Source organism: Phoenix dactylifera, chromosome 18, assembly GCF_051530095.1.
Source record: "Phoenix dactylifera cultivar Ajwa chromosome 18, Ajwa_hap1_PhDact_Kaust_v1.1, whole genome shotgun sequence".
Taxonomy (NCBI): Eukaryota; Viridiplantae; Streptophyta; class Magnoliopsida; order Arecales; family Arecaceae; genus Phoenix; species Phoenix dactylifera.
The window spans coordinates 20274179-20300636 of record NC_143207.1 but is presented as its reverse complement, the minus strand read 5'-3'; the positions used below and the strand labels follow the sequence as shown (position 1 = coordinate 20300636).

Below are 26458 nucleotides of genomic sequence, written 5' to 3'. Positions count from 1 at the left end.
CAATTGAGGGACTTTCAAAATTAGGCAGACCAGTCACCATGTTCTTTTGTTGAAGTTGCTTGAGACCACCAAAGTTTAGATGACCATAGCGAGAATGCCACAGCCAAGCCACATCATTTGTCTTTGCTGAGAAACATGACTCACTAGCACAATTTAGATGCAGAGGAAACATTCTGTTAGCTGTCATTTTAACTTGAGCAATTAAGCCCAATTTGGAATCTTGAATCCGGCACACTCCATCTTTGATGATAATCTCATAACCCTTCTCTTGCAATTGACCAATGCTTAGCAGATTGGTCTTCAATTCTGGAACATAAAGGACATTAGAAATTTTTTGAGAGGCATTACCCTTCATTTGAATGATCACCTGTCCTTTTTCCATGACCGAGACTTTAGAATTGTCTCCGAACTTCACATTATCTCTGAAAGAATCATCCAAGGTGGAGAAAGCTGCCTTGTCTCCACACATATGATTGCTGCAACCAGTGTCTAAATACCACAGGTTCTTATTTGACCCTTCTCCAGCATGACATACCATCAGCAAGGATATTTCCTCCTCAGTTTCTGCAAAATTTGATTTTTCTCCTTCATTGTTAGGCAAATTAGCTCGACATTCAGATTGGTAATGCCCATACTTGTGGCACCGAAAGCACTCAACTTTGGACAAATTAGCTCGACATTCAGATTGGTAATGCCCATACTTGTGGCACCGAAAGCACTCAACTTTGGACTTGTCTGCTGACTTTGGTCTATAGGAAATCTGAAATCTGCCACGCCCCCTTCCTCTTCCTTCAAAAAACTGAGTTTGCTGATTTCTTCCTCTACCCCTGCCTCTTCCTCTGTTTGATCTATTTGAAAATGAAGAAGAGGTGCCGATTGTGGCCTTTAAAGCTTGCTCATTCTGCTCTTGTCGATTCAGCTTCCTTTCATGTACCAGCAAGGAACTTTCAAGTTCTTCAAGTGACATTTCATCAAGATCATTTGCCTCCTCAATAGCACAGACAACAAAATTATATTTTGGTGTCACTGAACGCAGTATCTTCTCAACAACAGTAACATCTTGTGTCTTATCACCATGGGTCCTCAATTTGTTGACAATTGCCATTGTCCTAGAGAAATAGTCAGTAACAGTCTCACCCTCTTTCATTCGAAGTATTTCAAACTCCGAACGAAGTGCTTGAAGCTGCTGCCTCTTTGTTTTTGTGGTTCCCTGGTACTTTTTCTTCATTGAATCCCAAATTTGCTTGGAGGTATCTTTGCAAAGAATAGTCTCCAAGATTGTCCGATCAATTGCCTGAAAAAGATAATTTTTTGCTTTGAGATCCTTCAATTTTAAAGCCTCCAACTCTGCCTTCTGAGCTTCTGACATCCTAGCAGTTGGTTCTGCTACTCCAGACTCAACCACATCCCAATACTCTTTGGACCTCAAGAAATTCTCCATCAGCATGCTCCAATGATCATAGTGACCATCAAAGCGAGGAATTGCTGGCTGCACAAAGGTTTCAGACGCCATTAGCTGCTGCGTTTGGTCCCCTCAATGAACCTGTTCTGATACCAAATGTAGAAAAACAGAGTTGAACAAAAGCTTTAAGGTGAATATTCTTTGAGGAATTAAAGCTAACACCTGCTGGGCATAAACAGATTTACAAGTGAAACAAACTAAAGGAATGTAAACTCAAGCCAATTGGAAGAGGAAATTCATCTGTTCATATTCTTCAAGAGAAAGAAAACGACCTTACAAAATGGGCTAAAAACAACAACTAAATTAAGCTAGAAATTAGCAACCACTTAGCAACTACTTAGAAACCACCTAGCAACTACTTAGAAACCACTTAGCCACTAAAAAACAATATAACATGTAATCCTGATAACTAGGAAGCTTAAAGACACGTAGCCAACTAATACCCAAAGAATAGGACAACAGATAACTAAAAAATTATTCAACAAAACTAACGTGCCTGAGCGTATTAGCTTTCTGGGTATGGAGATACCATTATTTAGTGCTGCTTTCTTCTTTTCAGTTTGCCAAGAATTGGATACCGGATGTTCTTGAACTCCGTGTGCCTGAAGCTATTATGAGGCCGTCCAATATCAACTGAGAGCATATGGTTATTGAATAGATTCAATTGAAGCACAAGAAGTGGTCATGCTTTGCTTTCTCCGACTCCCATTTTTTAGCCTCACTAATTAGTAATCTGAAAATTGATATCATGAAATAAGATGGTTTGTTCATTTCACCTTTGATTATGTCATATAAACAGCTATAATCTAACAAAATTTAAAGCATTTTCTCTATTTCCTTGAACCAATCTGATTTACTCCTTCATACAATGGAATAAGATCATCAGTGAGACTTTTCGCAGAAATTAGTGTACTTTCTTTCTACAGCGCAGCACCTGCGTCTAGGCCTGTACACAAAGAATGTGCGTGCAACAGGAGACTCCTTCAAATTTCCCCATCTCCTAAACTATTATTCTTCATTCAAAATTCGGAGTAACCAGCTTTTCAAGTTTGCACTTACTGATTTGTTAGCAATAGAATCAATGATTCTGCCGTCTTTGTTGGTCCCAAGTATTTTCATCCTTTAACTAGGAGAAAATAATTGAATATTAGAAAGAAATGTTACCATTGTGCAGGATATGATGGATGGTGAACCAGGCCGGAACTACAAATGCTGGAGAACTATACCTACTGTGAGACACGGGGCTGAAGTCGGCAGCCCTCGCCGACTTCAGCCCCGATTCATTTGGGGAAGGAGCCGGAACAATTAAATGGCACCTTATGAGGCTCTATATGGAAGAAAGTGTAGATCACCTATCTGTTGGGATGATGTTGGTGAAAGAAAAATTATGGGCCCCGAGATTGTGCAACAAACAGTAGAGAAGATCCAGCTGATCAGGGAACGCCTTCGGATAGCTCAGAGCAGACAGAAAAGTTATGCAGATAATAGAAGAAGGAAATTGGAATTTCAGGTCGGAGATCATGTGTTTCTGAAAGTGTCTCCTACTAAAGGGGTGATGCGATTTGGAATACGCGGAAAACTTAGTCCACGCTATGTCGGCCCCTTTGAGATTCTGGAAAGAGTAGGAGCAGTGGCTTACAAATTGGCACTCCCACCGTCACTGTCTGGAGTTCACAATGTTTTTCATGTTTCCATGCTAAGAAAGTATATTCCAGATATGAGCCATGTGGTAGAAGTGGCTCCCTTGCAGCTTAGAGAAGATTTGACATATCCTGAGCAGCCTGCACGTGTGGTTGATAGAAGAGAGCAAGTGTTGAGGAGGCGCACGATTCCTTATGTTAAGATCCAGTGGAGCCATCACTCAGAACGAGAGGCCACGTGGGAGCTGGAGGACGAGATGAAGGAAAAATATCCGGACCTTTTTGCAAGCTAAGGTATGTTAAATTTCGAGGACGAAATTTTTTTTTAGGGGGGAAGAATGTGAGACACGGGGCTGAAGTCGGCAGCCCTCGCCGACTTCAGCCCCGATTCATTTGGGGAAGGAGCCGGAACAGAGGATCGCGTGGGCGATCCTCTCCGGCTCCTCCGGAAGGGCAAACAAGGCAAGGGCGCCGCGAGAGTCCCGCGGCGCCCCTCCTAGTCCATCCACGGCCGATTCACGGCCGTGGATCTCGCTTGACCGCCGCGATTTTCGCGGCGGAGAACGGTTGCGATGGGGCTATAAAGCCCCATCTACTTCTTCCCTAGGGCACCACCGAACCCCCTCCTCTTCTCCTTCTCCTCTCCCTCTCCTCCCTCTGTTCTTACCTCCCAAGTGGCCGGCGTGCCGCCCGATCAACCACCACCACCATCCGAGCCTCCCCTGTTTCGAGACCTCCTTCCTCTTCGGAAAGCACCGCCGCCGCCGCCGCCGCCGCCGCTTGACACCGGATCGAGCTTCCCTTGGCTGAGACCCACCACCTCCGTCGACCGCCGGTGAGCATCCCTCCTCCTTGCCTTCGTTCCCATGCCAAATAACATGATGCTTTCTTTCCCTGTTTCGGCCCCAAACCGAGATCTTCCCGGTTGCTCCTTCACACCGGTCGCCGCAGCGGCCGCCAGCCACCACTGCGGTCGGCTGGCCGTCGACCGGGCGTCAGCCTCCGACCACCCAGGCCGGCCACCCCGCCGGCCCTCCCTCTCTCCTCCGTCTCTCCTTCTCCCCCTATTCGTGGGGGGGGGGGGGTTTGGGGAAGGAGGAGGCCCATCACGGGCCAAACTGGGCCGTTGGGCCCAGTCCCCTGCAGGCCGAACTTGGGCCCAGTCCCCTGCAGGCCCAACTTCGGCCCAGTCCCCTGTAGGCCCAACTTCGGCCCAGTCCAGTCCGGTTGGGCCCAGTGGGGCAGTATCCTTGTGGGCCCAACTTGGGCCCAGTTCAGACCCAAGCCCGGAACCCGAACCCGGATCCGAAACCCGGAACCCGAAACCCGAACCCATTGGGCCGTGCCCAATATGGGCCTATCGGGCCATGCCCATTATGGGCTAACTATGGGCCCTGTTGGGCCGTGTCCAATAATATTATTTTTGAATTTTTTTTGCTTAATTCTGACATTAACAAAGAATTAATTAAACTTTAACAGGTGAACCTGATCCGTCTACCTGAAGTAGGAATCAAGCGAGAAGAGGTAAGTGACTTAATACTTCAAGTGTGATTTTCAAATAAATATATTAAATTCTGAAATATGTTTTGTATTTAGTAAAATGGGTCTGGCATTTCATTTTGCTCTGAAATCCGTAAATTATGACTGAAAAATTTATGAAATCTGTTTTTATATATATATATTCTCAGCATGGCTATGATCTGTTCTGTTCTGCTCTGGCCCCGCCAATGGGGATTATACGTTGGACCTGTCGACTTGTATTCTGTGAGGAACCGGTTTCGACACCGCGCCACCGGTGATTAGAATAGTGGTTTCTGGACACCGTTTCCACCGGTGACTAATAATAGTGGTTTCTGGCATTCTGTGCAACCCATGCCACTGGGTTACGTGGCCCTAGCCTATCATGTTGAGATTATGATATCAGAGTTTTATAAAAACAAAAAAATGATATTATTTGTGATTTGTTTCAAACATTATCCTGTATTTTGATCTGATATGCTCTGACCCCACTCTGGGGTATTTTGTTGCTTACTGGGCTAGTGTAGCTCATTATTCTGTTTTCTCCATTTTTCAGATCCAGAGGCTTGATCGCACGGGATTGGGGAGTGCGTTAGAGTTTCCAATGATTCTTCAGTTATTGGCATTTTAGTTAGTTTAGTTTGGACATTTGAATTATGTTGGCATATGTTATTTTGGAGTTTTGTAAGACTGCTTTTGAATGATTTTAAGTATTTTGTCAATTTTAAGCATCTGCTATTAATCCTTAAATAAAGTCTTGAACATCTGTATCTGCTTTGATGTAATCCGATGCCTTGCACGCCTGCGCGGCCCGCCGTGCGGGCGTGCGGCGTCTGCCGCGCCTCGGGCTCGGGGCGTGACAGATTTGGTGGTATCAAAGCTCGGTTTAAGATCACTAGGGATTGTAACTGAAACAATTATATTGAGCCTAAGTTTTAGGATTCGTAGGATCCGTCAGAAAGGTTGAGAGATGGGTAGGAACCAGATAAGGGGATAATGTTTATTTATTTTATTAACTATTTCGTATTATTCTGTTTGGATGATTTTATAATATCTATATATTTTTACTGAATCAGAATGCCGCCTCGTCGTGTCCGTAGCCTGAATCGGATGGTCAGGGGCCCTCGGGGAAGAGCCCCTACTAACCAAGCGGGCGAGGCACCGCATAACTCAGGGACCCAGGGTCAATCAACTCCAGAAGCTGCCGCCGGAAATCAAACTCGGGTGCTCGAACTGATCGAGGAGGTCGTCGGGTTAGTACGCCAACAGAGGCAACAACCTCAGCAACCAGTCCAGCAGGATGTTGCTCCTCCTGAGCAAAGAAGGAGTATAGCAGAATTCAAGAGAATGGCACCTTCGGCTTTTAAAGGCACCACTAGTCCTCAAGAGGCCGAAACCTGGATTAATGAAATGGAGAAAGCCTTCAGGGCAATGGAGTGCACCGATGAAGAGAAGGTCAGATTTGCCACCTATATGCTTCAGGACCGAGCTCATCATTGGTGGATGTCTGTGGAGCGCACATTGGCACCCGAGCATGAGGCGCTTACCTGGCAGAGATTCCGCACAGCATTCTACTCCAAGTATTTTCCCTCCAGTCGCCTGAGGGAGCTGGAGAGGGAATTTCTCAATCTGAATCAAGGAACTATGACTGTGGATGAGTATGAGGCAGAGTTTGACAGGCTATCTCGGTTTGCTCCCACCCTCGTCATGGATGCAGAGTCTCGGATGAGGAGATTTGAAGAAGGATTGAAGCCTCACTTACGTCGGAGTTTGGCCGCAATAAACTCGACAAACTATGATGATCTGGTAGATAGGGCTAAGAATCTGGAAATTGTCTGGAAAGAAACCTATGATGCCAAAGATAAGAAACAAAAGAAGAGAAGCAGAGATTATGATGCTCGCAGTGGACAGAATTCTAGCAAAACTGCAAAATCACATAACCAATCTTGGCAATCAGGGAAGCAAGGATCTGATGGAAAGACTATTCAGCAAGAGAAGCAGAAGTGTGATGCATGTGGTGGTATGCATAAGACTGAACACTGTAGACGATTATCTGGTGCCTGTTTTAGATGCGGCCAGCAGGGTCATAAGGTAGCTGAGTGTCCTCAACAGGACCTTCGATCAGTTCAGAGGCCTCAAACTTCAAGAAACCAGCAAGTGCAAGCTTCTCCTGCTCCGGCTCAGTCAGCTCAGCCTTCTTCTCCTAAGCAGCAGAAAGGGGGGAGACTGCGCACACAGGGTCGTATTTATGCACTGACTCAGCAGGATGCTCAGGCATCCAACACGGTGGTGTCAGGTACATTGCCAGTTGCTTCTGTTTATGCTCATACACTATTTGATTCTGGTGCTACGCATTCCTTTGTGTCATCTACATTTGTGCAAAAACATGACCTGCCTTGTGTGCAATTAGAGTATGATCTGCATGTTAGCACTCCTGCAGGGAGTGGGATGATTGGTAATCAGGTCTGCAAGACTTGTCCAATTCGGATTGTAGGTAGAGACTTGCCTGCTGATTTAATAGTTATAGATATGCATGACTTTGACATAATCCTCGGTATGGACTGGTTAGCATCACAATTTGCCACCATTAATTGCCATGAGAAACGGGTAAACTTTCAGATCCCCGGAGATACCGAATTCAGCTTCGTAGGGAGTGGTGCTTATACCTCCCCTCGAGTTGTCTCCGCTATGCAAATTAAGCGGCTGCTTAGAAAGGGGAGTATGGCGTATATTGCCACAGTGGTTGACACCAGACAATCAGATCAAAGATTGGAAGATATTCGAGTAGTGAATGAATACCCTGATGTCTTTCCGGAAGACCTTCCTGGCTTGCCACCAGATAGAGAAATTGAATTTGCAATTGATTTAATTCCTAGTACCACACCAATCTCTAAGACCCCCTATAGAATGGCTCCAGCTGAAATGAAAGAATTAAAGGAGCAGTTGCAGGATCTTCTTGATAAGGGTTTCATCAGACCTAGTGTTTCACCTTGGGGAGCTCCAGTCTTATTTGTAAAGAAGAAAGATGGTAGTATGAGATTATGTATTGATTATCGAGAGATAAATAAAGCAACAATAAAGAACAAGTATCCTCTACCAAGAATTGATGACTTATTTGATCAGTTAAAGGGTGCTCAGATATTCTCTAAAATTGATCTTCGTTCTGGGTACCATCAATTAAAGATAAGGGCTGAAGATGTGCCTAAAACTGCTTTTCGTACTCGCTATGGGCACTATGAATTTTTGGTCATGCCTTTTGGACTGACAAATGCCCCTGCAGCTTTTATGGATCTGATGAACAGGGTGTTCAGACCCTTTCTGGACAAATTTGTAGTAGTCTTTATTGATGATATCTTGATCTATTCTGGGAGTCAGGCCGAGCATGAGCAACATTTGAGGTTAGTACTGGAAACCCTAAGACAAGAGCACTTGTATGGTAAGTTGAAGAAAAGTGAATTCTGGCTAGACAGTGTGATGTTCCTAGGGCATGTAATATCTAAAGAGGGTATCTATGTGGATCCAAAGAAGATCGAGGCAGTGGTCAACTGGAGCAGACCCAATAGTGTTACTGAGATTCGCAGCTTCTTGGGCCTAGCAGGATATTATAGACGATTTGTTGAGGATTTTTCCTTTATTGCTGCATCTTTGACCCGACTAACTCGTAAAGGAGTTAAGTTTGAGTGGTCAGGTAAATGCGAACAGAGCTTCCAGGAGCTTAAGCAACGTTTGGTGTCCGCTCCCATCCTTACCCTTCCCTCTAGTGGCGAAGGTTATACCATCTACAGTGATGCCTCAAAGAAAGGATTGGGTTGTGTACTGATGCAAAATGATAAGGTTATTGCATATGCTTCCCGACAATTAAAGTCATATGAGGAGAACTACCCCGTTCATGATCTGGAACTTGCTGCTGTTGTGTTTGCATTAAAAATTTGGAGACATTATTTATATGGTGAATCTTGTAAGGTGTACACTGATCACAAAAGTTTGAAATACCTTTTTACCCAGAAAGAACTAAACATGAGACAGAGAAGATGGTTGGAGTTACTGAAGGATTATGATTTGACTATTCATTACCATCCAGGAAAAGCTAATGTAGTCGCAGATGCACTAAGCAGAAAATCCACTGGTAGTATTGCTGCCTTACTCACCTCTCAGAGGAAAATTCTGGAAGATCTGAGGAGAGCAGAAATTGAGGTATGTTGGCATGACTCCGATGCACAATTGGCAAACTTACGTGTCCAACCTACCTTGATAGAGAAGATCAGGATTGCTCAAGCAGATGACCCTCAGTTGCAAAAGCTTAGAAGTGATATTGAATCAGGTTCTCAATCAGAATTCAGACTTCATGAGGATGGATCATTGAGATACAGGAACAGAATGTGTATTCCAAATGACTCCGATTTAAAGAATGAAATTATGAAGGAAGCTCATAATACTGGATATACAGTGCATCCTGGGGGTACTAAGATGTATAAGGATTTGAAAGGTACATTTTGGTGGAATAATATGAAGAGAGAAATTGCACAATTTGTGGCTCGGTGTTTGACATGTCAGCAAGTTAAAGCAGAGCATCAAAGACCGGCAGGGTTGTTGCAGCCCCTACCACTTCCTGAATGGAAGTGGGAACACATCACTATGGACTTCGTCTCCGGGTTGCCTCGCACTCTTAAAGGTTATGATGCTATATGGGTGATTGTGGACAGATTGACAAAGTCGGCACACTTTTTGGCATTCAAAGTAGGAATGACCTTGGAAAAGTTTGCAGAGCTCTACATTGAACAAATAGTGAGGTTGCATGGAGTACCCGTATCCATTGTTTCCGATAGGGACTCGCGGTTTGTATCTCACTTTTGGAGTAGTTTGCATAAAGCCTTGGGGACCACTCTGAGCTTCAGCACAGCTTTCCACCCTCAGACTGATGGCCAATCAGAAAGAACCATTCAAACCTTGGAAGATATGCTAAGAGCTTGTGTAATGGATATGAAAGGTTCTTGGGACCGTCACTTGCCTTTGGTTGAGTTTGCATATAATAACAGTTACCAGGCAAGTATTCAAATGGCACCTTATGAGGCTCTATATGGAAGAAAGTGTAGATCACCTATCTGTTGGGATGATGTTGGTGAAAGAAAAATTATGGGCCCCGAGATTGTGCAACAAACAGTAGAGAAGATCCAGCTGATCAGGGAACGCCTTCGGATAGCTCAGAGCAGACAGAAAAGTTATGCAGATAATAGAAGAAGGAAATTGGAATTTCAGGTCGGAGATCATGTGTTTCTGAAAGTGTCTCCTACTAAAGGGGTGATGCGATTTGGAATACGCGGAAAACTTAGTCCACGCTATGTCGGCCCCTTTGAGATTCTGGAAAGAGTAGGAGCAGTGGCTTACAAATTGGCACTCCCACCGTCACTGTCTGGAGTTCACAATGTTTTTCATGTTTCCATGCTAAGAAAGTATATTCCAGATATGAGCCATGTGGTAGAAGTGGCTCCCTTGCAGCTTAGAGAAGATTTGACATATCCTGAGCAGCCTGCACGTGTGGTTGATAGAAGAGAGCAAGTGTTGAGGAGGCGCACGATTCCTTATGTTAAGATCCAGTGGAGCCATCACTCAGAACGAGAGGCCACGTGGGAGCTGGAGGACGAGATGAAGGAAAAATATCCGGACCTTTTTGCAAGCTAAGGTATGTTAAATTTCGAGGACGAAATTTTTTTTTAGGGGGGAAGAATGTGAGACACGGGGCTGAAGTCGGCAGCCCTCGCCGACTTCAGCCCCGATTCATTTGGGGAAGGAGCCGGAACAGAGGATCGCGTGGGCGATCCTCTCCGGCTCCTCCGGAAGGGCAAACAAGGCAAGGGCGCCGCGAGAGTCCCGCGGCGCCCCTCCTAGTCCATCCACGGCCGATTCACGGCCGTGGATCTCGCTTGACCGCCGCGATTTTCGCGGCGGAGAACGGTTGCGATGGGGCTATAAAGCCCCATCTACTTCTTCCCTAGGGCACCACCGAACCCCCTCCTCTTCTCCTTCTCCTCTCCCTCTCCTCCCTCTGTTCTTACCTCCCAAGTGGCCGGCGTGCCGCCCGATCAACCACCACCACCATCCGAGCCTCCCCTGTTTCGAGACCTCCTTCCTCTTCGGAAAGCACCGCCGCCGCCGCCGCCGCTTGACACCGGATCGAGCTTCCCTTGGCTGAGACCCACCACCTCCGTCGACCGCCGGTGAGCATCCCTCCTCCTTGCCTTCGTTCCCATGCCAAATAACATGATGCTTTCTTTCCCTGTTTCGGCCCCAAACCGAGATCTTCCCGGTTGCTCCTTCACACCGGTCGCCGCAGCGGCCGCCGGCCACCACTGCGGTCGGCTGGCCGTCGACCGGGCGTCAGCCTCCGGCCACCCAGGCCGGCCACCCCGCCGGCCCTCCCTCTCTCCTCCGTCTCTCCTTCTCCCCCTATTCGTGGGGGGGGGTTTGGGGAAGGAGGAGGCCCATCACGGGCCAAACTGGGCCGTTGGGCCCAGTCCCCTGCAGGCCGAACTTGGGCCCAGTCCCCTGCAGGCCCAACTTCGGCCCAGTCCCCTGCAGGCCCAACTTCGGCCCAGTCCAGTCCGGTTGGGCCCAGTGGGGCAGTATCCTTGTGGGCCCAACTTGGGCCCAGTTCAGACCCAAGCCCGGAACCCGAACCCGGATCCGAAACCCGGAACCCGAAACCCGAACCCATTGGGCCGTGCCCAATATGGGCCTATCGGGCCATGCCCATTATGGGCTAACTATGGGCCCTGTTGGGCCGTGTCCAATAATATTATTTTTGAATTTTTTTTGCTTAATTCTGACATTAACAAAGAATTAATTAAACTTTAACAGGTGAACCTGATCCGTCTACCTGAAGTAGGAATCAAGCGAGAAGAGGTAAGTGACTTAATACTTCAAGTGTGATTTTCAAATAAATATATTAAATTCTGAAATATGTTTTGTATTTAGTAAAATGGGTCTGGCATTTCATTTTGCTCTGAAATCCGTAAACTATGACTGAAAAATTTATGAAATCTGTTTTTATATATATATATTCTCAGCATGGCTATGATCTGTTCTGTTCTGCTCTGGCCCCGCCAATGGGGATTATACGTTGGACCTGTCGACTTGTATTCTGTGAGGAACCGGTTTCGACACCGCGCCACCGGTGATTAGAATAGTGGTTTCTGGACACCGTTTCCACCGGTGACTAATAATAGTGGTTTCTGGCACTCTGTGCAACCCATGCCACTGGGTTACGTGGCCCTAGCCTATCATGTTGAGATTATGATATTAGAGTTTTATAAAAACAAAAAAATGATATTATTTGTGATTTGTTTCAAACATTATCCTGTATTTTGATCTGATATGCTCTGACCCCACTCTGGGGTATTTTGTTGCTTACTGGGCTAGTGTAGCTCATTATTCTGTTTTCTCCATTTTTCAGATCCAGAGGCTTGATCGCACGGGATTGGGGAGTGCGTTAGAGTTTCCAATGATTCTTCAGTTATTGGCATTTTAGTTAGTTTAGTTTGGACATTTGAATTATGTTGGCATATGTTATTTTGGAGTTTTGTAAGACTGCTTTTGAATGATTTTAAGTATTTTGTCAATTTTAAGCATCTGCTATTAATCCTTAAATAAAGTCTTGAACATCTGTATCTGCTTTGATGTAATCCGATGCCTTGCACGCCTGCGCGGCCCGCCGTGCGGGCGTGCGGCGTCTGCCGCGCCTCGGGCTCGGGGCGTGACACCTACAACCAAAGAGTTAACTACAGATGCTCTTCATTCAACCCCTGAGGTCAGCCTATAAGCTCTCGTAGCTTAATAGTTAATACCTATTCGATCCTAAAATGAAACGTCCAAACAATCTGAATAAATTCAATTTTGGTTCTGCAGTTGGCATGCACGATGTAAATGACTCTAGCCGGCGCACAGCTGCATCTTCGTATCAATTATTTACTTCATGCTCTTGTCAAATGAAGTTGCTCTGTCTCTTAGGCACTTCTTATTTGCTTAAAACAACTTAATTTGCATGATGATATCCTATACAAGGAAGGAACCTGCTTGGATTAGATTACAATGCGATGCAGTCGAATCTTTACACACCGGCCAAAGCAATTATAGATATCTACAATTTGAGAACCTTTTTGTAGGCATGATTCCTCTAATGCATGCATATATTCAGAAGCATAGCAGCAAGACTATCAACATCCAGAGAATCATAAAAGTACATTTGTTTTAGCAAAGAAAATGCATGACCATGGCGATCTAGCGATCTAGTCCATCGATCTACTGGGCTCGTGTTTTAACTCCGCTCTATCTGAATGAAATGGATTCGCCAAGGTTACGATGTGGAAACTTATTCATTGGTTTATTGAATTATTTATTTTTATTTTCAGTTCGTAGTCTGTTTATCTGTCACAACATGGGTTATATTCATTGATAAATAGCGGGATACCATCATACAAAGAACTAGCCATGGAAACATGAAAATCCGGACCTTCCACAACCAAAAAAGAATGTAACCTGAAAAAAAGGCACCTGCATCCTTTTCTTCCATGCCATATATTCCTTGACATGCTCCTTTATATCTTAAGAAAGATAGAACCATCACAAGACGTCAAAAGATGCCATTACAATACATTCACCTCGGAACCATCCCTAGAATATCGTCCAGATCCCCCATGGAAAATGACCGAACACCAATAAAGCATGAACATCAACTTATCATGTAAGCCACAACCACCCCGCTGCCAAAAAATAAAATAAAAAAAAACGCCTGGTTTTTCCTCAAATGATATATCAACTACTACATTGCCAACATACTCATATTGCTTTCAAGTATATTTTCGATCCAAAATTGATCCATTCTTCATGCAGATTACCTTTTTCCTTCCTTGCAGCAGACAGAGATTGCTTCGCCAACAGGCGAGACTTTGTGCTGCATGGTGCTGAAGGAATGTGATTTCAAAATACAAATGCATGTCCAAAGTTAAATTTAGACATAAATACATCGGCAGTTCAAGAGAGATGAGTATATTTTGTTTCATCATATAGTTTGCGGTCATGGAAGCATTCCGAGGCCATAATGGTGAGCTTCAAAAATGCTGTAGTTCTTCCTTTGCATCAGTGCTGGGAAAACCGCTTCCAGTCTGTAAGCTGGTCAAAATAATGGCATGAAAGAATAACCAGAAAAGACAAAACTATGTAAAACCAGTGGGCTGAATAGACATAAAGCTTGAAACTTACCCATGGAAATGCTGAATAAGTATCGGGTTATCTGGGTCCTTGGATGGCATATTTTCTGGTCTTTCTCTACCTATGACACAATCCTCCAAATCGCCAGTATCTGCCAACGATGATGATTGCCCACTAAAATGTTGTGAAGCAGCCACAGCCAAACACTTCATCTCATTCTCTTTCGGAAAGAACATAAGGTCAGAAACAAACATAATAAGATAGCACATGTAATGACTGTTTATAACTGTATTGGTTTACCTGGCAGGTTCCTCATAGTCTGATCTGCAGCTAATTGCTGCCTTGCTACCATGTCTTCTGTGTATATCTCCTTCGGAAATAAAGCAAAATGGTCAATAACATAATTTTGCATTTGCAGTTGTTTTTGGCTGTTTTTCCTTTTAAATTTTGGGTTCAATAACCCATACTAGGTCACCCAGACAACTCTAGTAATTACGCTACTGGAAAGAACATACCTCTGCAGATACTGGCAACTGAAAGGAGCCCTGGTGAGACTGTGATGGCTCCATTCCAAAGGAATTTTCTGGATTTGTGATATTTGTTACACTGGGAATGACTATAGATTGATGGGAAGATGCGGGCCGGTTTGATAGATCAAATGAGTCCCGAGCAGCTGATTCTTGGTTCAAGGGCAGCATGCCTACTCCGATATTCATTGCCGTGCCATTATCTGCACCAAATCCCATGCACATCTGGGAAGTTTGCAAAGGTTGTAACGCCCCAGATAGGTACACGGGATGTAGATTTAGACCATTCCTCATTGACAACATCTGCAAAGATGGAATGGGGATTCAATCACAAGCATGAGACAATTATAAGAAATGGTACAGTTTGTTTTTATTAATGGATAAATAGACACTATGTAGATTAAAATATTTCACTATGGCATGCAAGCACTACTACTTGGCTGCGCACCCGTACATAGTGTTTGAAAATACTTCATCCCGTATGGTATGTAAGATGGCATACAAAACCTCTTCTTAAATTCTAGTTCTTCATCAACAAGAGCATCGCATCCAAGTCTAGCGTGCTTTCTGATCAAACAATCTATCAAGGAAAACTGGGTAAGGCATGAAGACAACATTAAGACATCCATCAATTTCCGGACATAACAAAGAACAGCATTAATTGATTGCTGCTCAGTCAGCATTATTTACAAAGACGGGCAGAGTAACAGTCAAGCACACTAACTTTCATGTTTTTTGCTAAAGTAAAATGCTACAAGCCAACATTATTATCAAAGAGAGAAGCATAAGCTTCCAGGTTTTCCTATAGTTTGTCTTAATTTACTAGAAGTATGGTTTAACCCCCCTCTGGCTGAACTTTTCTCTTTCCAATGTTTATTGTTATTAAATACCAGTTTTACATGGCCCCAAGATATGAAATATCTGAACTACTTGCTTAATACCTCTTCAGAATTCTAGGGTGCGGACCTCTCGTCCCTCTTCATCCACACACATTAATAGAAAATTAAAAAGAAAAAAATGGAGAAGCTTGTTATATCCAAGTGAGCCTCCTATCAAGGCACACACAATTGCACGAGCAACAATAGTATCACAGCCAATGGGTTCCAAACAAAAGTACCAGTTCTTTAGAAATTGCAATTTATAAATATGAATTCAGTTCCAGAAATATTGATTTGTAGAAGTGATTTACAACACATGTTAATCTTGCATTTAAAAAATCATATAAATTCCAAACATTCATAGGAAAGACAATGGAATAACTCCACGTCTCATTGTTGCATCACATCATTCTTCTTGTTGTCGTTGGTCACATGAAGGGACATGTCTATTCAACTTCTATCATTTCAATTTCTCTGAGAAATGAAAGAAACTACACTGGTTAGAAAGCTTGAATTCTCTCCCATGCAGAAATTTGATGCTTTCAATAGCTTCAAGGCCAATTTTTGAAGTAACTTTAGTTGTTTCTTCTACCTTTTCCCCAATGTTGGTAGTCCATACAAAGTTCTTTATCAATTAATATTCTGTTTTACTCAAGGAAGTTTCATATCTAGACTTGCACATTCCCTTATAGCATCTTACAAATTTTGAAATGTTAATAACTCACCAAAAATTTAATAACTATTAAATAAAATGAGCAAGGGATGATCTCATCTAGAAAAGGTCTAATGATATACGAGCTTGGTATAAATGGACTGAAATTCAAAACCAATTAAGTGCACTCAACCCCTCCTGAAAGAGAAGAAAAATGGAAAAAGAGAAAGCAGAGAGATTAATAGTATCATGTGCAGGCATCTTCAAGAAGGCTCGTCATTTGGACCAGCAAAACTTGAACATTTGATGATGGGAGGTCAACAAAGAAATGTTTACATATAATAATTTGAAGCCTCAAACATGCTATTTCTCCATCTCATATCAATAAAAGATAACTCAAGAATTAACTTCTCCCGCATTGTATTAACAAAGCAGTCAATCAACAAAACAAATTGTAATACCCCAGAAAAGCAAAAAAAAAAAAAAAGAGGGCGGATGGGCTGGCCCGAAAAGACCGGGCCCATCCCCCTTAAAAAAAAAAAAAAAAAAAAAAAAAACGATCGTGCCTAGGGCACGATCGTGACAGAGAGGGGCACGGGAGAGAGGGCGGCGGCGTTGGAGAGGGTTCGCCGGAGGGATGTGAGCGTCGGGGAGAGGCGACCAAGAGCCGGCCGGCCGCGGAGGAAGGCCACTTCCCTTCAAGAAGATCCCCACAAATCGGTGAAGAGATCTTGGACCCGTGCGTGTTTGCTCACGGATTTCTTCCTCCGATTTCTCGCCGGAAAGGTTGCCGGAGCACGCCGTCAGACCGAGGTAAGTGGGGCTCCCTTCCTTATGCTTCTTTTTGGGTGGCGTTGGAGGGGTTTTTGGCCGGTGAATCGTCGGAGAAGAGCCGAAACAGGGTACCCCTGTTTCGGCCTCTTCTTTCCAGTTTTTGGCCGCCGCCGGCCGCCGGGATGGCCGAGATGCATGGCGGTGGGGCTGGTCGGGTTCATATGAAGGTCGGAGAAGGTTTTCTAGGATGGGTATGTGATGAGGGAGGGTGGATCCGAGGTCCTCTTCCTCGGGATCCCATCCTCTCCTCCTCTTCCCCTCGTCGGATGGCCACCGGCGACGACGGCGGCGGCGGCGGCGTGGGCCACCGTGGCTGCCGTCGGGTGGGGGGGGAAGCCGAGCCACCATCACGGTGGCCTTTCCATGGAAGAAATGGAGGAAGGGGGAGGGGACAGTGTCGGTTTTGGGGGAAGAAGAAGAAGAAGGAGAAGAACTTTTCTTCTCTTCCTCTCTCTTGGTCGGCCACCATCGCCGGTGACAGCAACAGTAGCGGCCGGCGACGGTCCGACCAGTGGTGGCTGAGGGTTGGGCAGGTGGCGATTGTTGCCCTTGAATCAAAAAGATTTGAGGAAGGGAGATGTATTCCCAACCCTGAAAAGAGAGGGATCATCCCTTTCTTTTGGTTTCTTCACCGGGACCGGCCATCATCGTCGGCGTGGCAGCGGCCACGGCCGGCGACGACATAGGCCGGTGGTACAAGGGTGGGAGTCGGGCCACTCCGACTGCCCTAGATTTGGAGGGATTGAGATGTTTGGAGACCTGGTGATGGACCTCATAGTAGATGTGAATTATGGTTTAGAATATTTAAATATTAAATAATTTGGTTGTGATTTATAATTGATGTTGTAGAGGAAGAGTCGGTGGTGCCAGGAGATTTTGATCAGGGGACAGCATCCCAGCGCGCAGGTTGTGATTCGGATCCGTATTTGAGTCGGTCCATAAATTTCCGTAAGAATCCTTGTACGCCAATCCTACATGATATACATATTTTTGCACTATATATGTTTGATATGCTATGATCCAGACAAAGCAAAATAGTTTTATATTTAATTATATTTTGATCGTGTTGGCTTGTGGTTGGTAGTGTGATGGATGCTTGTATGTGTATAACTTATACCTGCATAATTGAATTTATGGATGTGGTGGTATGGACTAACACCGGTCGGTTTTGGTGTAATGGTAGCGCTTGATCCTGACAATTGGTATCAGAGCCAGAGGTCTCGAGTTCGAAACCCAGGCATCGCGTTGGGGGGGGGAATGTTGGACATACTCGGCCGCTGTGCGGGCCATACCCGCGGGGTCCCTGAGCAGCACAGGGAGGGTCACTGTCAGCATGTCCTGCCGCCTGCCAACGGCGATGGCCTGGTTAGTAGGTGGGTCATACCGAGGGTCCCTGAACCCATGGCGAGGCCAGGTCAGAGTCCGGGGTTGGGCGAGGCCTTGGTCGGAGTCGACTCGTGGCGCTGTCTTTGGTGGGGTTTAAGGAAATAGAGTTGCGCCTTCACTAATACCGGTCGGTTTGGAATGGATGTGTGGATGTGAAATTGATTAAATGAACATTGACTTTGGGCCGTCTCGTTATTATGGGTTTGCCCGTCACAGGCTCTAAGTGTGACAATGTTTGCCCGTCACAGGCTCTAAGTGTGACACTATTGGTTTGCCCTGTCACGGGCTGGAAACGTGACCGGGATTTGGCCCAAAGTCGGAAAGATAATTGATCCGGATCAAGTTAATATAGAATGGAAAGAAAAAGCATTGAAAACATTAATGAAGATTTATGAGCTATCGTATGCTATATCATTCTTGCGTGGTTGGACTTTCATTGATATTTGACGTGCATACTTATATTGATTATTTGAGCCTTTTGATAGTCGGTTTATGATTTCATGAAATGTGCATCGATTTATCGTGGCTTTCAAATTCATATTATTATTGTGTTGGTTCGGAAGTGTAGGAATTCTTACTGGGCTGTAAAGCTCACCCCCTTTTTCTTCTTTCTTTTTATCAGAGTTGCAGGATGCTTAGATTTGGATGGGATGGGCGCAGAGTACAAGTATCAGAGTCATTAGCTAGTTAGTTTGTTTGTCCTTCTTTGATGTCGATGAACATTTGAAGATCTTGTAATTGAACTAATTTGTTTATTTGGATATGTCGGACTTGTCTATTTGAATTATTAAATTAATCGTGGATTTATTGGAATTTTGTTAAACATAGGCCTTGCATGATCTTTAGGGCATTGCTCTAGGGCTCATGCGGCCGGTCGCGTACCGGACCCCGGGTGTTGGGTTCGGGGCGTGACAGAGTGGTATCAGAGCTTAAGGTTGAGGTATCCTAGGATTTAAGTTCAGGTGAGTATCAGTGGAGAATTATGATAGAAAAACTATCAGAGTCTTGGTTTATAATCATATGAGATTGTAACAGAAATGATATTGTAATCTAAGATTTAAGACCACTAGGGACTGTGGCCTTAATGGCATTAGAGTTTGACGTTTAAGACCATTGGGGATAGTGACAAAATTGAAATTTGAGCATATGTTTAAGATCACTAGGGATCGTGACAGAAATATATCATAGCTTAATGTTATGATCACTTTGGACATGACAATTAAATTCAGTGCTTAAGCTGTAAGATCACTTGGCATTGTGATAAAATGTATGCATCGGTTTGGTTTTCGATGCATACGGAAGGAAGTATAAATTGTCTTTGATTATGATAAGAGAGGTTTGACCTAAGATAAGTGTAGATCAACAATGGCATATCAAGTATACCATGTTCAGATATTATTTAAATGATTTGAAAGTTCAAATTTGATGTGGGTTTTGATGTGATCATACATTTGGTTTTGCTGCTAATTATTAGAGTGGGATTTGTACGTTGATTTAGTATTGGAGTAAGCTAAGGAGATTTCATAATATTGAAAGGAACGTTCTTCGAAGTTGAAAATGTATGTGGATTATATCTGGTGTTGGCATGTTGGATATTGCAAATAGGTCTATTTCCTATGGATGTATTTGATTATTTTGAGGCCATAGAGTATGCATATTGATGGGAGAATTCTAATTATTGAATTCTCATGTTTGGATTGGGCTACTGGATTTTACTTATAATTGTGGAAGACTATTTGATGTGTTAATTTAAAAAAAAACTCAAGCCTAGGTTTAAGATTTGAGCAGGGATCTTTTGTCGTTGTTGATGAAGCCACTAATAAATGTCATATTGAGTAGAGACTTCGGTCATAAGATGCTTACATGAATTATCATATATGGCATTGTTGATGGATGTTAAGAATCTTGGTGAAGGAAGATCAGGAGATCGATAGAGTTAATTTCTAATCATAGTGTATTGGCTCAATGACCTCTAATCCATTGAATTTGAAGAAAATCTTTTTGGAAAAAAAAGGATCAACGTAGATTGTCTAATCGAATTGCGGAGGAAATCCAAGGTTAATTTATTTTAAATTAAACCTAGATATTTTGGATTCTAAAATGGTTGTGAAGATCATGTAGTGACCTTAAACATGATTAATGGCTTGAGTGCTAGTTATGGTTAGTATACTCTACATAAATTGAGGACAGAGAGATCTGGAGGTTCTACTCAACTAAAGTTTTGAAATTTGGATTTTCTTACTCCTAGTGCAAAGCGGTATATCGGTCATAAATCATTTAAAGGCTTTAGAGTATTTAATGAATTAAATCAGAGTGTGCAGCGGAAGTGTGGTGGTTTGATTTATTTTGAAATTGGTTAAGGACATTAATATTTGATGTAAAAGGCATTATGATGAAATACTTGAGTTAGTTTCAGGAGAATGTTGTTGATTCGATGGATCTCTTATTTGTTGGAATGATGTGGGAGAAAGAAAAGAAAAATGATTACAGAATATTAAGAGCATTTGATACTAAAGATTTCTCCTATTTCTGTCAAGCCAATTATGATCTCTGTGTAGAATCAAGAGAAATTAATTTCTTGGGATATCATTATGGCATTTCAATCTAAGGTTGGAAGTTTGGAATTCTTTTGAAGGAGATCAAAAGAACTTACTACGTGTGGTAAATAGAAAGGATCAAGTTTTGAGACGCTGTGATTTTTGTATGTCAAAATCTTAAGAGTGGTACTCCAAGAGGGAGACTATTTGAGATCTCAGGAATGATATGATGGATGTATATTTTTTTTTAAAAGCTTGAGGCTTCAAGTAAGTTAATTTCGAGGACGAAATTTTTTTTTAAGGGGGAGAGTATGTAATACCCCAGAAAAGCAAAAAAAAAAAAAAAAAAAAAGAGGGCGGATGGGCTGGCCCGAAAAGACCGGGCCCATCCCCCTTTAAAAAAAAAAAAAAAAACGATCGTGCCTAGGGCACGATCGTGACAGAGAGGGGCACGGGAGAGAGGGCGGCGGCGTTGGAGAGGGTTCGCCGGAGGGATGTGAGCGTCGGGGAGAGGCGACCAAGAGCCGGCCGGCCGCGGAGGAAGGCCACTTCCCTTCAAGAAGATCCCCACAAATCGGTGAAGAGATCTTGGACCCGTGCGTGTTTGCTCACGGATTTCTTCCTCCGATTTCTCGCCGGAAAGGTTGCCGGAGCACGCCATCAGACCGAGGTAAGTGGGGCTCCATTCCTTATGCTTCTTTTTGGGTGGCGTTGGAGGGGTTTTTGGCCGGTGAATCGTCGGAGAAGAGCCGAAACAGGGTACCCCTGTTTCGGCCTCTTCTTTCCAGTTTTTGGCCGCCGCCGGCCGCCGGGATGGCCGAGATGCATGGCGGTGGGGCTGGTCGGGTTCATATGAAGGTCGGAGAAGGTTTTCTAGGATGGGTATGTGATGAGGGAGGGTGGATCCGAGGTCCTCTTCCTCGGGATCCCATCCTCTCCTCCTCTTCCCCTCGTCGGATGGCCACCGGCGACGACGGCGGCGGCGGCGGCGGCGGCGTGGGCCACCGTGGCTGCCGTCGGGTGGGGGGGGAAGCCGAGCCACCATCACGGTGGCCTTTCCATGGAAGAAATGGAGGAAGGGGGAGGGGACAGTGTCGGTTTTGGGGGAAGAAGAAGAAGGAGAAGAACTTTTCTTCTCTTCCTCTCTTGGTCGGCCACCATCGCCGGTGACAGCAACAGTAGCGGCCGGCGACGGTCCGACCAGTGGTGGCTGAGGGTTGGGCAGGTGGCGATTGTTGCCCTTGAATCAAAAAGATTTGAGGAAGGGAGATGTATTCCCAACCCTGAAAAGAGAGGGATCATCCCTTTCTTTTGGTTTCTTCACCGGGACCGGCCATCATCGCCGGCGTGGCAGCGGCCACGGCCGGCGACGACATAGGCCGGTGGTACAAGGGTGGGAGCCGGGCCACTTCGACTGCCCTAGATTTGGAGGGATTGAGATGTTTGGAGACCTGGTAATGGACCTCATAGTAGATGTGAATTATGGTTTAGAATATTTAAATATTAAATAATTTAGTTGTGATTTATAATTGATGTTGTAGAGGAAGAGTCGGTGGTGCCAGGAGATTTTGATCAGGGGACAGCATCCCAGCGCGCAGGTTGTGATTCGGATCCGTATTTGAGTCGGTCCATAAATTTCTGTAAGAATCCTTGTACGCCAATCCTACATGATATACATATTTTTGCACTATATATGTTTGATATGCTATGATCCAGACAAAGCAAAATAGTTTTATATTTAATTATATTTTGATCGTGTTGGCTTGTGGTTGGTAGTGTGATGGATGCTTGTATGTGTATAACTTATACCTGCATAATTGAATTTATGGATATGGTGGTATGGACTAACACCGGTCGGTTTTGGTATAATGGTAGCGCTTGATCCTGACAATTGGTATCAGAGCCAGAGGTCTCGAGTTCGAAACCCAGGCATCGCGTTGGGGGGGGGGAATGTTGGACATACTCGGCCGCTGTGCGGGCCATACCCGCGGGGTCCCTGAGCAGCACAGGGAGGGTCACTGTCAGCATGTCCTGCCGCCTGCCAACGGCGATGGCCTGGTTAGTAGGTGGGTCATACCGAGGGTCCCTGAACCCATGGCGAGGCCAGGTCAGAGTCCGGGGTTGGGCGAGGCCTTGGTCGGAGTCGACTCGTGGCGCTGTCTTTGGTGGGGTTTAAGGAAATAGAGTTGCGCCTTCACTAATACCGGTCGGTTTGGAATGGATGTGTGGATGTGAAATTGATTAAATGAACATTGACTTTGGGCCGTCTCGTTATTATGGGTTTGCCCGTCACAGGCTCTAAGTGTGACAATGTTTGCCCGTCACAGGCTCTAAGTGTGACACTATTGGTTTGCCCTGTCACGGGCTGGAAACGTGACCGGAATTTGGCCCAAAGTCGGAAAGATAATTGATCCGGATCAAGTTAATATAGAATGGAAAGAAAAAGCATTGAAAACATTAATGAAGATTTATGAGCTATCGTATGCTATATCATTCTTGCGTGGTTGGACTTTCATTGATATTTGACGTGCATACTTATATTGATTATTTGAGCCTTTTGATAGTCGGTTTATGATTTCATGAAATGTGCATCGATTTATCGTGGCTTTCAAATTCATATTATTATTGTGTTGGTTCGGAAGTGTAGGGATTCTTACTGGGCTGTAAAGCTCACCCCCTTTTTCTTCTTTCTTTTTATCAAAGTTGCAGGATGCTTAGATTTGGATGGGATGGGCGCAGAGTACAAGTATCAGAGTCATTAGCTAGTTAGTTTGTTTGTCCTTCTTTGATGTCGATGAACATTTGAAGATCTTAAAATTGAACTAATTTGTTTATTTGGATATGTCGGACTTGTCTATTTGAATTATTAAATTAATCGTGGATTTATTGGAATTTTGTTAAACATAGGCCTTGCATGATCTTTAGGGCATTGCTCTAGGGCTCATGCGGCCGGTCGCGTACCGGACCCCGGGTGTTGGGTTCGGGGCGTGACACAAATCACATAAACCTACAACAAGAAATTCACAAATCACAGCAAAGATCAAAACGAAGTCATGTACCAAATTCCACAATTAAGAACCGCTGCAAATTCATAGAGTCCGTACCAGCATGTTAGTAAGATTCCCCGTAAACCTAAAATTCAACCAATCGTCCCTGCTGCATTGGCTTAATGGAATGCAGTGCTTTTATTTTCTTGTATAAGCAATTACTGTTGCAGCTTCAAGAAACCATGATCTTACATAACTACTTCCTTGCATACAAGCACCTCATCTCTGGTGTACCTATATATTTTTTTTGCTTGATGTAGAGATGCAGTGTTCCTCTGCATGCTCACTATGATTTGTTCATGAACATTAAAAAATTTCAAGGTCAGAAATTCCTTGTTTGAATTTTATTTCAGAATGGAATATGGAAATATTGCTGAGGTTTGTGGAGCACAAACTTTTGTTTTAATAAGATGACAATATGGCTAGCATTTTGCTAATAAAAATATAGACAAGACATTGACCTACGTTGGTGTGCCTTCACCATTTTAATGAAGCCCAGTAAAATAAGAGGATTAATTCCTAAGATTGATGAACAAGCAGAGCACCTGGCATATGCTAAGGCACCCAGGTAGAGCTTGTGTGCAGCTTAATACAGATCATTTGCACATGCCAGTGTGCCTCCAAAATCCTAACTCAAATGTTAACACCCACCCCCCCCCCCCCCCCCCCCCCCCCCAAAAAAAAAAAAAGAGCCTTAAACGAAGGATAAAGAGCAGACCAGTTAATGGGCCATTTCGCATACAAATGAACTAAAAAGAGTAGAAACGTACTGCGGGAGAAGATTTTCATGGGGAAAATATCAGGATTTAATGGTTCTGACTGACCTGTACTTGGAGCTGCAGCTGCTTGAGATATTCAATGGCCTCATCAAGCATGGAAGCTTTGTCAGTCTGTTTCAGAGAGACAGTAAATAAATTATAGAAATGAAAATACCGGATTAAATGGGAGAAAATAATAAAGAAAACGATGGAGGCCAAAGAGCTTTGACAATTAAAACCTTGTTAGAATTGGGAATCAGATTCTGCAGCGCTTTCATCTTCTCGTTGATTCTACTTCTCCTCCTCTGCATCCAAACAATTAAAGCAGCCAGAAGTTACAGAAGAGATCTTCCTAAGAAAAAGAAAGCACGACGTGGGAAAGAGCATCGAGATGGCAATATTAAGGCAAGAAATGCAGCAATCCGGGAGCACCTTCTCGGACAAATTGTGAACCTCGGCAGCTCTGCTTCTCTTGGAGCCGGAACCCCGAGGCGGGACCGGCTTCGCGGGCTCCTCGGCCTCCTCCGCACCTTCCTACAAACCACAAGAATCAACCAATCAACGATGACAGCAGCGAAGCGGGTGCGAACAGCTCAGAGATGCCGCAAAACCACCTCGCTCTCAGAATCACGGGCTTCATGATCCAGCTCCGGTGGCTTCCCGGGGCCCTGGAGGAGGGAGCATCCGGGGCCGGCGGGAGGAAAGGGCATCGGAGCCGCCGCCGCCGCCGCCGCCGCCGCCCGAGCGATCGAGGAGTAGGAGCAACCCGGAGGAGAGATGTGGCCTAGCAAGGAGGAGAGGCCCTGTCGCTGACAGTGCTGACCAGTATACGACGACGACGACGACGAAGTGGAGAAGGGAGAGGGACCAGAAAATGACCAGCTGCTGCTCCTGTTGAGGTGGATGCTGTTGCGGTTGTGGTCACCCATCCCACATCTAAACCAATGGGAGGCCAAAGAAGAGGAGGTGAAAAAGAGAGCGAGAATGATGCAAAGCAGAGCAAAAGGAAGTGAAACAAAATCGAGCACGGCTCCCTCTCTACTTCTATAGCCGAGCCCAGCCTTGCTTGTCCAGGGCAACCTTTACGACCACCTAATCCTGTTCCGCCCTTCTCCGGTTGGGCAAAGTTTTGAGCCTAATAAGCTTGCATAATAGCTGCTTCTTTTTTTGCTGAAATATAGTAGCTTTTCCGGGACGGGGGGGGGGGGGGGGGGGGGGGAGAGAGGAGCGGTGTGCTTGCGAGCGTGCTGCGAGGTTTAAGGCTGCCGGTTTGTCGCATCGGAGTGCCTTTATGACGGGGAGGAGCGTGTTAATAATATAGGATTGCGTGTGGGTGGGGAGGTGGGTGGGTTTTTTTACTTCCTGAACCCTTCTGCAAAAGCGAGCAAAGTACAGAACAAATCATGACCCTACCTCGGTTGCTTCTGTCTCCCAGTTGCCATTTTTATTCCCGAAAGGAAAATAATAGTGGATTTATAGTGGCAGCAGCGGAGGCTTATGGGAGTTTGTTCGCTGCTGGTGGTGGTTTTGGGAGTCGCAGGCAAAGGCGTTGGAAAAAGTGCGGAGAGGGGGATGGATGTCTTCATCGTGTAATAAATGAACGAATCAAGTGGAGAGGATGGATGAGAGAGAGAGAGAGAGAGAGAGAGAGACTTCAGCTGCAACGGCGCATTGACAGCACGGGCCTTTGCGTCCATTTCAAACCACGGAACCGCCACCGGTGTCTTGGGATGGCATCGCACCGTTTTCCCGGTCCACTGAAGATGCACAGGACGGCCGCAGGGCTGACCGGTTCTGTTTTATTTTATCATATCATTACACTCTCATTTCGCAAAAATGAGATTACTACTACTCGTCGCTTCGATCATCTAATCCGGAGGACGGACCGGGATAGCGTGCGAAACTTCAAATTTTACAGATACTGGTTTGTGCTTTTATATTTATATATATATATATATATATATATATATATATATATATATATATATATATATATATATTAATATTGCGTAGAA

The 26458-nt window shown here is 44.6% G+C and overlaps 1 protein-coding gene and 2 long non-coding RNA genes across 4 annotated transcripts; 2 read left to right on the top strand and 1 right to left on the bottom strand.

The window, feature by feature from the left end:
- Positions 1 to 13472: 13472 nt before the first annotated feature.
- LOC103713768 (transcription factor PHYTOCHROME INTERACTING FACTOR-LIKE 15) lies at positions 13473 to 26183 on the bottom strand. 2 transcript variants are annotated; one of them, XM_088714265.2, is made up of 9 exons: positions 25857 to 26183; positions 25058 to 25730; positions 24876 to 24977; positions 24683 to 24748; positions 24510 to 24575; positions 14340 to 14654; positions 14125 to 14194; positions 13876 to 14044; positions 13473 to 13785 (listed from the first exon to the last, which is right to left on the bottom strand). In XM_088714265.2, exons 2-9 carry the CDS (start codon positions 25370 to 25372, stop codon positions 13725 to 13727), a joined length of 1164 nt encoding a protein of 387 aa, XP_088570391.2. In that variant the 5' UTR covers positions 25373 to 25730; positions 25857 to 26183; the 3' UTR covers positions 13473 to 13724. The 2 variants fall into 2 exon arrangements, with proteins under 2 accessions (XP_088570391.2, XP_017699909.4); XM_017844420.5 differs by having other exon boundaries at positions 25058 to 25379.
- On the top strand, positions 16433 to 19368 carry LOC149750982 (uncharacterized). Its single transcript, XR_016399037.1, has 3 exons — positions 16433 to 16694; positions 17565 to 17663; positions 18724 to 19368. It is a non-coding gene; the product is annotated as an uncharacterized LOC149750982 (long non-coding RNA).
- Positions 21066 to 22385, top strand: LOC149750981 (uncharacterized). Its single transcript, XR_016399038.1, has 2 exons — positions 21066 to 21308; positions 22180 to 22385. It is a non-coding gene; the product is annotated as an uncharacterized LOC149750981 (long non-coding RNA).
- Positions 26184 to 26458: the final 275 nt, after the last annotated feature.

Coding starts and splice junctions, on each gene's coding strand:
- LOC103713768 (XM_017844420.5), bottom strand. CDS start 26,140: ATGGACGCAAAGGCCCGTGCTGTCAATGCGCCGTTGCAGCTGAAGTCT. Junction 25,380..25,856: donor GGGAGACAGAAGCAACCGAG/GTAGGGTCATGA, acceptor CCATTGGTTTAG/ATGTGGGATGGGTGACCACA. Junction 13,786..13,875: donor CTTATTCAGCATTTCCATGG/GTAAGTTTCAAG, acceptor TATTTTGACCAG/CTTACAGACTGGAAGCGGTT.